This window comes from Rhea pennata, chromosome 2 (genome assembly GCF_028389875.1).
Source record: "Rhea pennata isolate bPtePen1 chromosome 2, bPtePen1.pri, whole genome shotgun sequence".
Taxonomy (NCBI): Eukaryota; Metazoa; Chordata; class Aves; order Rheiformes; family Rheidae; genus Rhea; species Rhea pennata.
In genome coordinates, this window is record NC_084664.1 from 72,991,263 (window position 1) to 73,008,073 (window position 16,811).

General features: G+C 38.1%; 1 protein-coding gene across 1 annotated transcript; it reads right to left on the reverse strand.

The window, feature by feature from the left end:
- Window positions 1-14,239: 14,239 nt before the first annotated feature.
- Window positions 14,240-16,209, reverse strand: MSANTD3 (Myb/SANT DNA binding domain containing 3). The gene is made up of 2 exons (XM_062567964.1): window positions 15,795-16,209; window positions 14,240-14,649 (listed from the first exon to the last, which is right to left on the reverse strand). The coding sequence occupies exons 1-2, from the start codon at window positions 16,207-16,209 to the stop codon at window positions 14,240-14,242; spliced, it is 825 nt and encodes a 274-aa protein (XP_062423948.1).
- Between the last annotated feature and the right edge of the window lie 602 nt (window positions 16,210-16,811).

Here is a 16,811-nt window from a genome sequence, read left to right on the forward strand (position 1 = left end):
AGCTCACACTTACAGATCCTACAGGACTTCACACTGTCTTCATGCCCCTGGGCTATGTTTCTCACAATCCTGGATTGTGAGGAAGATTTCAGGAAGATTTATCAGACTTTTTTCCTCATGCTAATGAAACTATCTCTGCAAGTTTATGAGGGTCTGTACATTAATAAATAAATCTTCCTGGACAGTGGGGAACCTGGGAGTAGAGGTTCTCTAGGTATCAGCTTGAGTCCATCAGGACGAGTGCTGATCCGAAGCTAATATACCAGCTCAACTAGAGCCTGATAGCAGTCTCCGCACTGTGTATGTGCACAGTTGTGCTTCCAGAAGCACAACACAGACTGGAAGTGGTAGTTGTATAGCTCCAGACTGTTGTGAGATAAAAGTGGACACAGGCTTACTTCCCATCTCTACCTTCCTTATCTCTTCTACAGATCACTGCTTTGTCCCTGTATCACAATAACTGCAAAAAGTAGTTTTGCATACAGGAGGTCCTGCATACTGTGTGGCTGGTTTGACCATTGAGATAATAAGCTTTCCTGGAATTCAGAACACTGGGAATCTACATAAGATGCTCACAAAGTTTTGGGACTTTACAAAAGCTAATGAGCCCTGATAGACTCAAGTTTATAGATGTCAGTCAGATCACATAATTTAGCTGAGAAACAGCTTGGGTACTCTGCTGATGAACATCTGCAAAACTAGTGGAAAGTAGTAATGTTCCTGACTAGCAGGAGTGCTCCAGACTTAACAGGGCAATGGTCTTTAGTTACTTGTTTACATTCTATTTTTTCAGTACTACGATAAATATCAAGTAACTAACTCTTCTAGAACTTGAGATAGGGATTTGTAGCATTTTTCAGTCTTGGCACAAATAGCCTTTATTAAAAGGCTGTTATACAAAAATCTGGGATTGGAGGGAAGGTTTGAAACTAGAATACTAACCATACCTGATCCTTCTGTTAGAGTGAAGGAAACAGATAATATCGGCTCATTTGACTTCACTTGTAGTTTGCACAAATGCCCAGGTAGCAGGAGTCCGCAGGTTCCTTCTTCCTGCCCATTGCAGTCTTTTGATTTTCCCCAGTTTGTTATTGACTCAGTTTACTATTACTGTACAATATATGGTTTACTATTTACTCTGTGAATAGTCTCATCCATGTTGAGAAAATGCGTTGACATTTTTATACATTACATATGTATTGACATGTTTATATTTAATGTTAGATGGGCAAGAGAAGTGTGTCAGTGTGTTTTGGATGCTTTAGATTAAGGACAAACAAGGTAGGAGAGAGCCAAAAAAAGTGTTATAGGTATACCTGGTTTTGGTTATAGAGACTGGATGGGATCATTGATTTCCTTTTTAAGAAAAAAGATTGATGGTATCCTTGCACCTGTAATGATTCAGAAGAGCCTTAGAGGTCGGCAAGGCAGTGCAGAGAGCAAGTTGCCATGACTCCAGGTGGTTGGTGGAAGTCGCAAGGAGGTGGCTTGTGAGCAACTGGCCAGGAAGGCAGTAGGCAGCAGCAGTGGCTGCTGTGCTGCCTAGTGCTCAGGCCACTTCCTGGAGCAGAAACACACTATTAGGGCTTCTCTAAGCAGTCACAGAACTTCAGCCTCTCCTGCTGGGACAGGTGATAGATACCCTGTCCTACAGGGTGAGAAAGTCGCAGCCCAGTCCACAGAGAGACTGGATCCTTCCAAGCCTGAATGATGAACTGTGAGTGGGTTGTAACTACTCGACAGGGCAGTCTTCTGTCTTAGCACAGTGCTGTGAAGGAGGATCAGGTTAGGACACTTAGCAGCAGATGATATTTTTTCCTACTATTAGTTAAGCAGTGGTAATTTTTCTCTTTTGTGGCCTCTCTCATTGGGTCAGAAAATGTGTATGTTGTTTAGAACCCTTTTGTTTAGATCTCAGTTGGGGAGTGAGAAAAAATTACTCACTGCTGAACTCTCATGAGATGATTTTCTGGGTTTCTGCATGATGATTTAAACTGGTGTTGCTTAAGTGTTTTCAGTCAGAGCATGCAGAAGTTGCATTGGCAGAAATGATATGACAAAGTACAGGTATATTTTCTTTGAAAAATAGAAACAAATATGAATGTTACCAACAATGTCAACTCTCTGGAACTTCAGTTGTTTTGTGTGTATTTCAGTGTTATCTGTGCTCATCAGCCTCCCTAGTCTTTAGTTGTCTTTGTTTTCATTATCACATGAACACAATGATGGTGCTTTTCGACTGAGGTATTTCAGGCACTGCATCTTACGCAATGTTGCTTTTAAACAGCTGAAACATGGGTGCCTATCTGTGTATGACAAGGATTAGTTTATTGCTCATTTAATAGAGATCTTGGAAACTTGTTTATAAATGTTTACATGCAATTTTTTCAACAATTCTGACTGCCTAAGGCTACAGCATATTCAGTGTGCTTATGTGCATAACCCCCATTTGGCCCCAGGCAAATGTAGTAGTTAAAAGATTTATGCACCGTGTAGATAAACAAAATCTGGGAGAATTTCTCTGAGGCTTTGCCTGGATTGGCAAAATGGTGTGATTTTAAAACATGATAATTAGTACCTGGCATTTCTTGATGAGGAAAAACCTCTGCTACCTGCTCTCCTACTAGAAAAATCTACCTGCTACGCTGATGAGGAAAAACTTGTATCAGAAAACCGGGGTTTTAAGAAAAAATATACTAAAACAGTATATGGTTCAACCAATAGGTTGACTTGGCTCACTAACTTTTACAAGACAGTAACTATTGTCATTTTAAAACAGCCTTTTTTCCTAATGTAGATGCAACCTGAGAAAATAAATGCCTTGAACACTTTCAAGAATTTCCCTGACTGGGCAATTCAAGGAACATTTCAGGCTGAGGTGAGGATTTAGGGAATTTCTCTTTCTATCTGAGGAAACAAACATGATGATTCCTACACTTCCTGCACATTCTGATCCTGTCCTAACTCTTATCAAAGTTGTCTTGGATACCAACATCAATGGAAAAACTCCCATTGGCTGAAAAATGCAAGGATTTCACTTGCAATACATTTGCCTTGTTCTGGTTTTGTTTTAAACCCATGAAACTAGAATTTATTGAAGAAAGTAGCCAAAGGGTTTATCCATGCGGAAAGCTTTACTCACTCTAACTCCGCTTTTAAGGAAAGTACCATATGTATAATAGGCTATGTATAGGCTATATGTAATTTGGATTTCACTGGAAGAGTGATTGCTTTTTTTCAGTTCAAACCGGTCCCTAACTGTCTTAGGCCAAAACAAAATAAAGATGTTGACTTAGCTTTTCATACCATCTAAGAAATTAAATTTAAAATAGCACCATTCGTTAAGCCAGACAAGCATTTTTCTGTAAATCGCTAGTAAAAGTTATGCATGCCAAGCCTTTCCCTCACCTCTCTACTAGAGACGCTGAGTTTCTGCAGACTCCTGCTGCTAGGTGGGTGGGAGTGGGATACTGCCATGGCTGAACTGTGTGATCCACCTTGTCCCCAAAGCTGGAAACATCTCGTGTTTGAAATCATTCGGAAGCACAAGCTAAGTGAGAGTTACAAAGTAATTCAGGGATACTTCTTTGACTTCTGATAGCAGGTTTAGGAAGGAAGTGTTACTGCCAGCTCTTAACTGGACAAACTGCTCGTATGGATCAACTCTGCAGTTTCCTGCTCCGAAATTAAAGTTGCGGATAGTCTCTCAGGGAACTGAGCTGCAGCCATTGCGGGTGAGCTGGGGACTCTGTGCTGTGTGTGGAGAGCTGTCCTGAGGCAGAAGAATGCGCGCTGCCTGCTTCCATGAAAAGAAAAAGAAAAAAAACCCAAAGCGTTGATGTGGGGCTATTTACGACCGTTCCCGGTAACGGAGCCGATGCGCCCCGCGGCAGTGCGGCGACGGCGAGGCCGGGCGGCGGCGGCCGCGGCACCGAAGCGGCTCGTGGCTGCCCCCCGCTGGCCGCAGCTGCTCACCTCCGGGGGCTGGCGGGCAGGAGGCGGTGCGCGGCCGCCGTCCTTCATCTGTGCGCTGGCTCCCCGGTTAAGGCCGCGGGAAGCTTGAACTGAAGTGTCAGTACTGCGGAGGTTGGCCCTGAGGGCGGTGGGGAACTGCATCCTTTTGTCTCGCGCAATAAGGTTTAGAGCCAGGCGAGGCTTGACTAGTTTGACTCCTGTTTATCTCCAGTTGCTGCATTTGACCCTCCAGCACTGGCATTGGCTCTGAATCAAGTCCATTATTAACTTAATTCTGACAACAATATCCCCTAGAACAGTGTTCAGTCTCAACACGATGACATCAACACAAAAATATAATTACCTTTGGTAGTTTTCTTCTCCAACGATTGATTATTACCACCATTAATATTTTTATCTAATTCTCAGGCTTACTCTGCTAGAGCACGTTTTTGCTAGATTAAAGAGCCCTTCAGAAATTCCTAAAGGGAATTTTTATGTACTGAAATCAATGTACGTAATGAAATTTCTTTTTCAGCCAAAAAAGATTAAGATAATCTAAGGAAACATCTTTTATCCATCACTTGGAACACTTAACAGCTTATGTCTTTACCCTCACCTATTCAGTTTTAATATCATTTTCAAATGTAGGCATGAGTACAGCATACAATATTTTGTTGTAGGACTCCTAAGGGCTATATAGAGACACATTACTTCCAGCTTTTACTACTGTTACTTGTTTATATTTCCATTTAATCCTCTTTACTGGAGCAGCCTTCCAGGAGTCCATGTCAATCCAAACTGTCTTTGGTAATCCAAGAATACTGTTCAGAGTGTCTACTTTTCCATCCTTAGGCAAGACCTTTGTGTGTTAATTCCAAATGCTTTGTTTCGCATTTTCCTCTACATATACCCATCATGAAATCACACACGTACTCTAGGTAGGTGAGACACCAATGTAAAATCTCCCATAGCAACATGGCTTTCAGTTCCACAGGCCTGCACGGAAAACCCAGGAAATGCAGGGAGAAAGCACAGATTGTCCTTATTCTCACATTGTTCTCTTTTTCCTCTTCTTGCTTCTAATGTTAAATCTTGTTAGTTTTTAAACCTTGCTGTTCAATTTGCTGCTTGTGAGTGGGAGAGACTTGCACTTTCTTTAATGTGTCACAGTGTAATTTAGTTTCCTGTAGGCTTTGAAGTGATGTTGTTAAGATGCTCTTAATAGAAACCCAATTATTTTTATTGCCAATTAGTGTCTGACACAAAGGTTGTTCATAAAAAAAGTTGTAGTGCATAGCTCAGGTTCAAAACTGATCCACTCAATAGACATACAGGACAAAGATTTCAGAGAAAATCATAACTATCAATATTTGGTCAAACAAAATAAAATTCTGTAAAGAATATGTACAATAGCCCTTACAGATAGCACTTCCTCCCACATAATTTGATAGTGCAAAAACTGAGAAACAGTTTCTTTGCTACATGCAGTTGAGCAGAATTCAGTTTAAAAGACAGAAATGGCATAGACATATTTAAGTTAGATGACATTAATAGAAAACACTGAAAGAATGAAGACTAAAAATCTCATCTAATTAATACTTAACAATAATTGATGATTTATTGACTTCTCTGTGAATATACAGTTTCTATTAACAATATTTAATTACATTTTCTCAGAAATCATTTGCTTAGTAATTTATGATTAACCAATTTACTAGAAACAAGGCACTAAAATATACAGCTAGTCTTCATATTATTTGAGTTTCAGACATACAGTAGATACCACTCACTTGGACAAATATTGAATCTCTTCCTCCAATATTACTTTTGTTTTGCATTTCTTGCATCCCCAACCATCATAGAGTATACATTTTAGAGCCTACTTTTGCCTCCTTTTAGTCACTGCTTCTATTGGAAAAACAAATAATTTGCTCTGAAAATTTGCTACACAATAATGAAAATCCTCTATTCCTTACATTCCTAAAGACTCAGATATATTAGGAGCTCCTTAGAGATTCAAAGTAAAATGTAAGTATTATTTATCAGTTAAAAAAACCGGTGATGATATAGAAAATAACTTGCTTAGAAGTGCAATTCCTTAAACTATTTCTGTGTGGTGCAGAAACAGCTTTTGTGGTATCTGAGGAACTAAAACACTAAACAAACACTTTACAATAGGTGAGATAATAGAGGTTGATATATGATAGAAAAATCAGACTAGCCTAGTGGGAAACCATCTGGCTAAAAAGGGGTTAGTTCTTAAATGATGTATATTTTTCAGTGCAATTTAGAAAACAAACCCAGAAATTGCTGCTAATAAAAGGCAAAGACCACAAGAAGTACCATGTAATACTTCATTAAAATATATAGTATCAGAAGGAATGCATACATTTTCAAGTATCTTATGACAAATGGCCCGGTACTTAAGTGCTAGTTTTGTTTCAGATGCTCAGCAACTAGAAGCACAAACACTATACAATGTAATTTTATATACTGTTAAAATACAACAGAATCTAATATTACAGAATAAACACAACACTATGTAAATAAAGAGTGGATGCCTAATGATTTGACCACTTACACAGAAGTGACAAAGGGGATGCCTAGACTCAAGTTTTTCTTGGGATAGTGTGCTAGCAGTATTTTAGAGGTCAGAGTTTCAGTTCTTCTGCATTTACACTGCTGTGTTTTTCAGCACTCTGAACACACATGGGAAGATTACCAGTTTGGTTTTCAGAAGATCCTTGCAGTCTCTTCGACCAAAGGAATTCAGGTGCAATTCCATGGATGGCAGAACAGAGATGCAAAATAGGTGAAGTCTCTGCAGGATAAAAAAATGACAGTGGAAAGAGAACTTCTGACAACAACTTTTAACAATACCCTGAGTTGTTGACGAATTAAATAGAAGGTTGCTTTTTCCCCTTGGGAAAGGTATCACTTCTCAAAACCTGGCCAACATAGTGTACTATCACAAGATGGTAATATTGCTAAGGATGGCAATAACACATTTAGAAGCAAATGATCTCTTAAAGCATTCTTGCTTCTCAGGCACTCTAAAAATACTTCTGTAAAACTGAATGAATTTTTGGAAAAGAGGGTTTCTTAATGATTTGTCAGTAACAGTGACTCAAAGATCACAGAAAGAAAAAAGTTAAAGAAAAACTATATGCAGTTTCTTTTGATAAGCATTTTATTTTCCTTATCAGTCTCAGAGAAGAAATTCAAAAAGATGCCTGTGAGATACAGGGCTTCAGTGTTTGCTAGAAATCAGTGAGACCTGAAAGTGTAACTATCATGCTCTGTTGAAACTCCAGTCCATAGTTTCTAGAGCCCTTTTTGCCCAGAAATCCTAAATTGCTGTGACCTCAACTGAAGAGAATGGGAGCTCCACCAGACCAGTACTTCAGAAAAATATGCTTGATAACTTTACTGGTGTTGCTGAATGCAAGTTGGTGACAAGATAACTTGCACAGTTTATGACTGGAAGTTCAGAAACATAACCACAAAATGAAAGCTAATTGGGGCTATGCTTTCTACTCCTATAGGAAGTTTTAAAAAAATGAATATATTTGAATTTGCATTTACAGAATGCCAGAACTTTTTCTGGTATAGATCTAAAATAGTAGGACAGTTGGCTATGTAGAACCTGAAGACTAGATCTCTTGTGATTTAAGTCTAAGACTCTTTAGAAAGAAAGGCAGAAAGTGTAAATAAACACAAAAGACTACACACAGCTGAAAACATGAGATTTTAGAAGAGTATTTATTATATTGTTTCTTTTGTTGAATTATAGATATACTTCCATCAAAGGGATGACTTAGGATAGTTGGCTTGCATTTTTGTTTGTTCGTTTGAAAAAATGTGAACTAATTTCATGGAAGTAGCCAAGATTTTATGAGGAAGAAAGATTAGAGGTGTCTGTGTGATATATTAGCCATACCAGTTAACCAAATCCTAGCAGAAAACTGAACCTAGCAGACTGAAGCTGTGTTAATGTATTGCTCTTGCTGGTTGATCACTGACAGGTTATATTTTAACCTCTCCCATGATTTGGAAGATTTTAATAAATAACAATTTAAAAATTGCTTGGCACCCAAAGCCATTTTTACAGTACACTGAAGTGAACTACTCCTGTTATTATGTTCATACTTGTTTTTTTTAAGTTGCAACAGGGTTTGGACTTGAGTTTGCCATAACATGTGGTTTGAGCCACTTACAGCCATCCTGTTTGTAGGAGAAAGGATGAAGTTTAGGCCAATCTTCTCTCATGCCTGATTGTCCCTGCTTGGCTTCCCAGCAGGACACTTACGCAAGCAGTTTTGGTAGCCTGGAATTTGGATGAGAGTGAAAGCTGAGATCTGGACTTATCCATCAAACCCAGTAACGTGTAGAGAAACAAACTGGCTTCAGCAGAACTGTGCAAGTGTTAAACTGGAAGCAAGCAATTAATTGGTGGGTCTACAAGTGAACTAAAAACAGGATTTGCCTCAGAAGAAATTGTTGTAATTGGCTGGGATAAAGATACAGGTACTGGTATGATTATGTATTGATTATATCACTGACTGTATATTGATTATATCTCTGACCTTGCCACATTCTCAGTGTGATGAGACACCTCAGTGATGGAATTAGTAATGGCAGCTGTCATTACTGCCAAGGCCTCTCAGTTTTTATTTAAATTAATCCATCACTGCTGATTGGGTAATTAGAAAAGTTGTAAGGAGTCACTGCAGGACAACCTTTGCATGATCTGGTCAGCACCACTGCATGACTAAGTGCATCCACATAGAAGTACTGCAGTTAAAACCAAAAGACCGAAATCACTACAGAAAATTTCCTTAAAATGCTATCAGCCAACCACAGACTGCAACATAAAGTCCACTCTAGCCTTAGAGCCCTTACGTAAGCCGGTACTTGAAATCAAATCAAATAAAAACAAATGCATTTTGGAAACTACTGTTGCTTTATTTGGCAAGGACTTCTCATTATACCTCATTCAGATGGAAAATTGGAGATAAGGATGTATTGGATTGGATATTACTGTTTTTCAAGCAGAGGTTGAACCTCTGTTTTAGGTCGGCATTGATATCTCCCAGTCCACCAAAATTTCAGCTCTGGCTTAAATACCAAATCCATCATGTCCCCACCTACTATGTACTTTCTGGAGTCTTAAGATGTGACACCATTTACAAGATATTTTGCAGGCAAAGGAATTTATCATGTGTGTGTCAATTCAGACTTCAAGTCCATGGGCTTGGCATTCAAAAGCTGAAAGTCGAGTGACTCATTTAGTTGAAGGACAGTTCTGTGGGAATACGTAGACGTCTAACAGTACAATACAATTTTAAATAGAACTTCAGTGAGAGGTTAAATACTCAAAACTCCAGAACTGAACAAAAACAGAATATTTTTTCCCTGCATTATACTACAGTACAGAATGCATTGCAGGAATTTACAAGGGTAACTCAGCTGGTCCATTTGTGGTGTAGTATTTTATTTCATGGCATAATTCTAAGAAAATGGAAGGGTTTTATACATGACCAAGTAATACACAGAGCTTGGTGAACTTGTATTTCACCTTGTTAGTGATGTGTAAATAATAAATTACTACTAAATTGGCATATAATGCTAATTCCAGATTCAGGACTGTCCACGAATAGCTCCTTATATATGAGAAGAAATATCTGAAGACTAGTGGAAAACTACCAATCTCAAGTCCTATTTAATGCAAACTTTCCTCTACTCTCTTGCTAAACAAATTTGATTAATTATGTGCATTAATGTTCAGTAAGAAACTGAAGCACACAGGTATTCTGCTGCTCAACTGAATAATTGAATAACAAATTCTGAGAGCTAAAAAAAATCTTTCCCCCCGCCATTCTCTGTTTTAACAGAATTGGATGAATTAGAAGACCCATCAAAGATATTTCATGATTCTTACTGTTAAACTGGTTGACCATCCAGTGAGATACATCTACCCTGCCTCATCAACAGAACAGGTTTTATAACCCAAAGCCATTCAGCAGGTGCTGTTTTCTTTTTTTTTCTTTTTTTTTTTTTTTTTTTTTTTTTGCTTGTTAGTCACATAGCCCACTGCATTTGACTGACTACGTGCTGGATGAATTTCACACCTCTTTCCTCAGTATGTAGCATGCATACCTGGACTCTGTTACAGCCTAAGAAAATTGTCCAACTTAATTTAGTATAGAGGGAGGCCTCGTAATTCTGGGGGGACTTCTACCTGATACAGTTACATTTTTTATGGTCAGGCACCCAGAGTTGCGACTGGTATGGTGGATGTGTCTAGTTTCTCAAAGGAAAAGGTAGTCAGGGAGAGTGAAGACCATAGGGGAAGAAATATTTGATGTATGTGACAGTGTCATCTATTAGGACATCTCTTAGCTGTCTTCACTTCCGACTCTCTTGAAAAGCTATCCCAGCCCAATTTTTGCCTATGCAAATGTTTGTTTAACATTAGTAACACAACTGATGATGTTGTGGGATGCCTAACCCCTTCACCACCAGAATTCTAAAACATTCAGAGACACAACTGGTAGTTTTCTATTTTATTGCTCTTGTATTAGCTCCAGAAATCTGTCCACATTTCTACATGCCCCTTCTTTATGTATTAGGAAACCAAACTGATTTCTGTAATTGCATGTTTTAAAAAAATAAAAAGCTAAAAGCAAAATCATCAGCAGCACAAAAGTTAATCTTTTATATTGGAAATAGAGATCATAGCTTACTTTCACTGTCAAAAGTATTAACCTATGGCAGAGATGGCAACAAATTATCTTCTTTTTTTCTATCAAACGTATTGAGCTGTCTTCTGTAATTGTTTTAAAGTTAACTAACAGTGCTTGCATATTATCCTATTATCCTGTTACTTGTTTTATTTCATTAGCCAAAATAGATTAATTTCAGCATACATCAGTACTTATTTTGCAAGTATACACATCTGAATATCTAACTAGGGACAACTGCCCCTTGTCTGGACCAGTACTCTGAACAATGACTGGCCAGGAGCACTACATATTCTAGCTCTGGCTAAACAGGTCTTAGCAGTGTAAGAAGGCATGCTGAAGAGGATTTACGTGGAGCAGTAGGATCTCTGCTGCTCTGACAGCAGAGCAAGAGCCAAGAGAAGTAATCTAATAGACTGTAGGGTGGGTAATTTTGCCAGGGTAAAAGTGTTGAGTTGAGGAAATATCCATGAAAATCTTGGCCCGAGACTCTTCCACTTCCCAGAAAGAAGGAATTTTGTTTGCAGGAGCTCAAACCTAAACTTGCAGAACCCCAAGGACTTAGGAAGATTCAGTGCTACACAGCACTGATACACAGCTACAGCACCTTAACTTATCTCTGATCTTGATGTACAACTTTGTAGGCAGAGCCTCTCCTCCCAGAACTGCATGCAGCTGAAATGGAGAAAGCGCTTTTCTCTTTACACCTCTCTCTACAGTGACCATCTCCTTTCAGAGTCCTCTAACACGCTTTCTAGCCTGTGCCCAGAACCAGCAATGTCTGGGCAGCTGGGCAGCAAAGGCTAAGCATACTGTCTGTGGAAGTGGAAGAAAATAGAGCTGAAGAAAACCCATTTCATGCTCAGATGATATATGATATAGGCAATCCAGGCAAGAGAAAGAAAAGAGCAAAATGTTTACTTTTGGATGAAATCTCCTGCTCATATTGCAGGTTAAAAAAATAATGGGAAACAGATGTAAGGAAGAAATACAGAATCCCACCCCCCCAACAGTTAAGACAGGTTTATACCGGATAATCACCCTCAGCATAGTCCATATGGGGATTGAACCCACAACCTTGGCATTAGCAGCACCATGCTCTAACTAACTGAGCTAAACATCACTTACATGATTTCCAAGGAGAGATACCACTAGAAGCAGGATAGTGGCATTTTCGGGAACATAAAGGAATTCTTCATGTTTTGACAAGAACGTCATATTTTCTCTCCCTTAGAAACAAAGAGGCTGAAAACAATAAGCCACAATGTCTACCTAATATGTATTTTTTCTTACAGAGTTAAAGGGATCATTGTGCCCAATTTATCTTTTAATTCCATTCTAGAAAGGTGTAAACAACTTGTAGAACAAGTCCAGAGAAGAAAAACAAGTATTTTAGTCCAGCTGTAATTTATGTATGAAGAGATGTGGGAAATACCTATACAGCCTAGCCAAACACTTAACAGAGAAATACAATTACGTGGAAATATCTGAACTAGGAAAAAGCAAGAGGAACAAATGCTAGTGTTGCCTGTATTACATACGGTCATATTATATGAGAAAAGTTGAGCAAAAGAAAAGAAACACTAATATCAGAGGAAGTAATTGCAAAAATGTGGCAAAAGCCACATTCTCAAGTCATTTAAACTCCAGGCCAGACAATCACTTCATAAACGAAAGAGAGAAGCCAAAAGCTGGCACGGAGATGTGTTACTTCACTGTGTTGATCCTGCACTGTATCCTGCTGTATCCTTGTCTATCAAACAACCTTACAGCGACCAAGATAGGAAAGCAGAAGCCTGTCAGTAAGCCTTCTATGTTACCTGTATAACAAAAGCATCCTTTATCATTTGTGTTGGGTGTGATACTCCCAACACTTCCTGTATGTATGTACTGACCATTCTTTCCTTCCCATCTTCACAGTAAGAAGATTAGAAAGAATTAGGATGCTTTTCTTTCCTTTAAATAAAGGGTGCATTAAATGGTTCTCTTGTTCAGTCTAAAAAGGAAACATTTTGGATTCTTAATTAACACAAGCGTTTCCCTATGTGAATGAGTATAGATACCAAAATCCAAGGCATTGCCCACTTAGTACAGTCCTAAAACATGCATATTTAGATGATTTTTTTTAAATATAAAAATAAAACAAAAATAAAACAATCTTTCATGATTCATGGTATAACTTTCAGGAATCAGAAACACATTTATCTCAAATACCATGAGATTCTCCCTGGACTATTCTACACCTTCTCACAGGGCTATCTAGACCTGGATTGTCTCTCCATTCTTGATTTCTTCACAGTGCTCAAATTATTTCCATTCGTTAGCTTTCTACACCTTTAACATGCATGCTTTCAATTTTGTAGTTTCAAATTACTCTCACTTAGTAACTGTACGGGAGGAGTCCTGCCATTTTTAAGAGAATGTCATTAGTCTTTCCTATCCTATCCTATTTCTGGATGATGCCTGAACAATTGTCATTACCGCTGAAATAACTAATTCATTCTCCATACCACAGAATGCAACCTCTAAACAGAGGTCTTAACTTCTGTTCACTTCTTTCCTTTGCCTCTATCGTTGTTTTACATTATTGTCCTGCCTTTCAGTAATGGTTCCACTCAGCAGGAAAAAAAAAAAAAAAAAAAAAAAAAAAAAGAAGCGTCCATAATTATATCCTACTTTGGAAGTCCTGTGCTCCCTTGATATGGCCAATTTATAAGAAAACTAAGTTTGCTACCTGGCCTATTTTTGATCTTGCAGTAGCTCTGCAACAATTTTTTCCCGCTCTGTTGTGTAAAATAAGTTGCACTAAATCATTCCCATTGTGTTTTCTGTATTAGCATGTTGAAGGGAGCAATGCATGTACCACAGTATGGATCGGGATCAGGGCTCAAACTAGAGGGCTAGTCCACAACCAGCTGGCAGAAAAACATAACTGCAGTTTTCCACAAGCAAAGGACTTTACTACTGTGTTTTTTTGCCCTTTGCTACTTCCTTCATTTTCATAACTTCTCTGAAAAGTAAACTATAAAATATGTAAACCAAGCATAGAATATTTTCTATGTCCCAGTATAATAATCCAATCGATGCCTGTCAAGTATCTTTTCTCTCGATAGCAGAGAGAAAGTCCAACCCCTCCCTTCATTCATGAAATGGCAGGTAGGAAGATCTAGGAAAAAAACAGACACTTCAACCTCTTTAAAACTTTTTTTTTTTTTTTTTTTTTTTAAGAACATCCAAATGTATAAACTATTCTGAGACATTATCTTCATTTCAGAAAGGTGGTAGGGTGAAGAGGGAAAAATGCATTCATATTTTTAGAATATTGTTCATATCTGAAAGTTAAACAAGTCAGCATTTACTTAAAAACGAACAATACAATTTTCTACTTTGTAGACTCTACCACTGTTTTCCTAAATGTTCAGAGTCAAAACGTGATCACTATCAACAGAGCATCCATTCTGTCACAGTACATTTTCTTTAAACACTCTTTCCAACCTACATTACTTACAATGTGCTCAGACTTACTGTCACTTTATATTCTATGGTGAATTAGGAAAGGGTCTATTAAAGGATGATACAGGCCATTCTTTTGTAATCGTCTGCAGTTTTCTCTCCCAATACATTTTCTTTTTGTTCAGCACTTCCATTTTTATCCTATGTTCTTCTTCGGCCATTTCACACTCTCTTTCTATTTGCTGTATTTTTGCCACATGAACTTCATTCATTTGGATTAACTGTAGCTGCAAAATTGACATTTGCTGATGATGCTCTTCCTCATGCATCTTTTTCAGAGCACTTTCCTGAGATGCTTTACTTCTGTAGTTCTTATCTGCTGCTATTCTGACATCAGAACATGAAGGCTCAGGTTGGGAGGTACCTTCACATACTGGGAAATGTACCAGCTCTTTCTCTTCGTCGCAGAGTTCTCTGTTTGAGACAACAAATGACTCTGTAAAACACAACAGAAAAAGTATTATTCCTTCTTCTCCCTCTTCCCCTCAGGTAACACAAACTTGTGATTATAAATGTAATTATTGGTGTATACATCTAAACCTTCTTCTGTACAATAATACAGGAGAATACATAATGCTGTTCCATTAGAGAATCCTATGAGCGTAGCGGTCTAGTTCAAGGTGAACTGAGCCACTTCAGGCTCTTTTGACAGACCTCCATGACTACAATGGAGGCTTCGAATCCTAAAGTGAACAGAGACTTTTATATATTTATATATAAATATATAAACATGGGCACTTAAATTTAGGTGCCTGAGCCTACAGATAAACTTTAATGTAGCTGCTTAAGCCAAATGCGTATGTGACTAGCAAAACTTTTATGAAAGATCTACGTCTCAGATGAAGAGCAGTGTCTACATTAACACCAAGAGAGACAGAGAATACTAAGAAGAATACTATATATATTTGCCTTCCTTATCACTCCTGTACAAGTTGTATATCTTCAGGGAAAAAATACATTATTCTTATTTTGAGAAGATTCTGACATAATAAAGTTTGCAAGAGACTGCTCCAGCTACCATCCCTTCTACTCTTAGATTATTCTGTCTGTGCATGCTTGGTAAACAAAGAAGAATGTAGTACTTAACCTTTTTAAAAAGGTCATTCTCCAATGTGGACTCCAATGTGAAATATAACTCTACAAATTCTTTTTAGTCCTTCCTGAAATAAAGTAGGGAAGACCTGAAGAGAACTCTTGCAGCATGAAACACTTCCATCAGACAACTGCGCATCGATTTGCTGCTGGGAGCTTCTTCCCGCCCCAATAACCTTTTTCCCAACAAAATAATACTTTGTAAAGGATCACTATATCCTTGGGGCTCTTCTGTTCCCTGGAAAGCGAGCATGATGGCTACTGTGATGCTTGTCACAAAGTGGCAGGTATGTTGAAAGCTGTCTAACTGACTCTCCCCCTTGAGGGCCTGTGGAAATATATAGTGTCTTGTAATACCACAGCTCTGAAATTACTTTTCTGTAGCCAGCAGTCACAGCCAAGTGTAGAGATTTATACTGCAGAAAGAGAATCACTGGCAAAACCACATACAAAACAATACTACTTGCATCATCACAGTAACATTTATACCTTGACTAGAAGCATCAGGCTGATACTCTGAATCTTCTTCTGGTGGGCTCTGCAAAAAGTACATTTGCTCAGGCATTATGCTGGCAATCTTCTCTCTCCCTATGATGTGAGTATTTATAAGTGGACTAATACTTCTTTTTACCTTCTCCCGTCTTTCATGTGCCATTATCTTTTTTGTCCGTGCCTTGATATTTTCCCAGCATTTCTTTAATTGTTTGAAGTCTCGTAGTGATACACTGGGTTGTGAATTATATTCATGAGCTAGTGCTTGCCAAGTACGCTGTTTGAGAGCGATAGTTCTTGCATCACTCTTCTTACATTCAAGTACGTATTTGTACTTTTCAACTAATGCAAGCAGCACACTCTTCTCCACTTCTGAGAAGTATTTAGCAGGCTTAATTATTTCGTTTTGCATTTTCTACTGTTTCTCCAGGAAGCAAAAATCCTATGAAAACAATATTGAAAACAAAAAGGAGATAAGAACTAGTTACAGTATCAAGAACATTTGTTTCAGCAAACAATTCCTAAACATAGCATTTCAGTACACAACATCTAAACATCTTCTAAAATTCTAAAATATTTTCATTTCTAGAATAGCTTGCGTGTAGTTTCAGAGTAAAAAAATGAAACATTCAGGTTATCTGTATTATAATTCTATGTTGGTTTACATTGCCACTTTAGTGACTATGTTGTTACAATTTATGCCTCCTGCCTGTTACAATTTGTGCCCTATTCTACACTTTGATATTAAATACTTAATCTTTAACTAAAAAAAAGTCTCTTCTCCTATTCATTACACCAGGTGAGTTTTCAAAACTCTGAGCTACAGAAGATTTTAACAATACCTTTGATGACTTTAGACTTTAGCCTGAAGCTATTTTCAGCAGGTTTGTGTTTGTTGCAGAAAGACCCTCTTTCTGCCTGCGTCTTTCATTCTGTCCTTGCTAATTGAGGGTACCAATTTCTCCTCTCTCTCCTTTCTGTAATATTTGAAAGTTATATGATAAATGACAGTAA

Excerpts from the sequence above, each read along its gene's own strand:
- MSANTD3 (XM_062567964.1), bottom strand. The coding sequence starts at position 16,209 with ATGCAAAACGAAATAATTAAGCCTGCTAAATACTTCTCAGAAGTGGAG. Across the intron at positions 14,650-15,794 it reads GCCTGATGCTTCTAGTCAAG|AGTCATTTGTTGTCTCAAAC; the intron begins GTATAAATGTTA and ends TGTGTTTTACAG.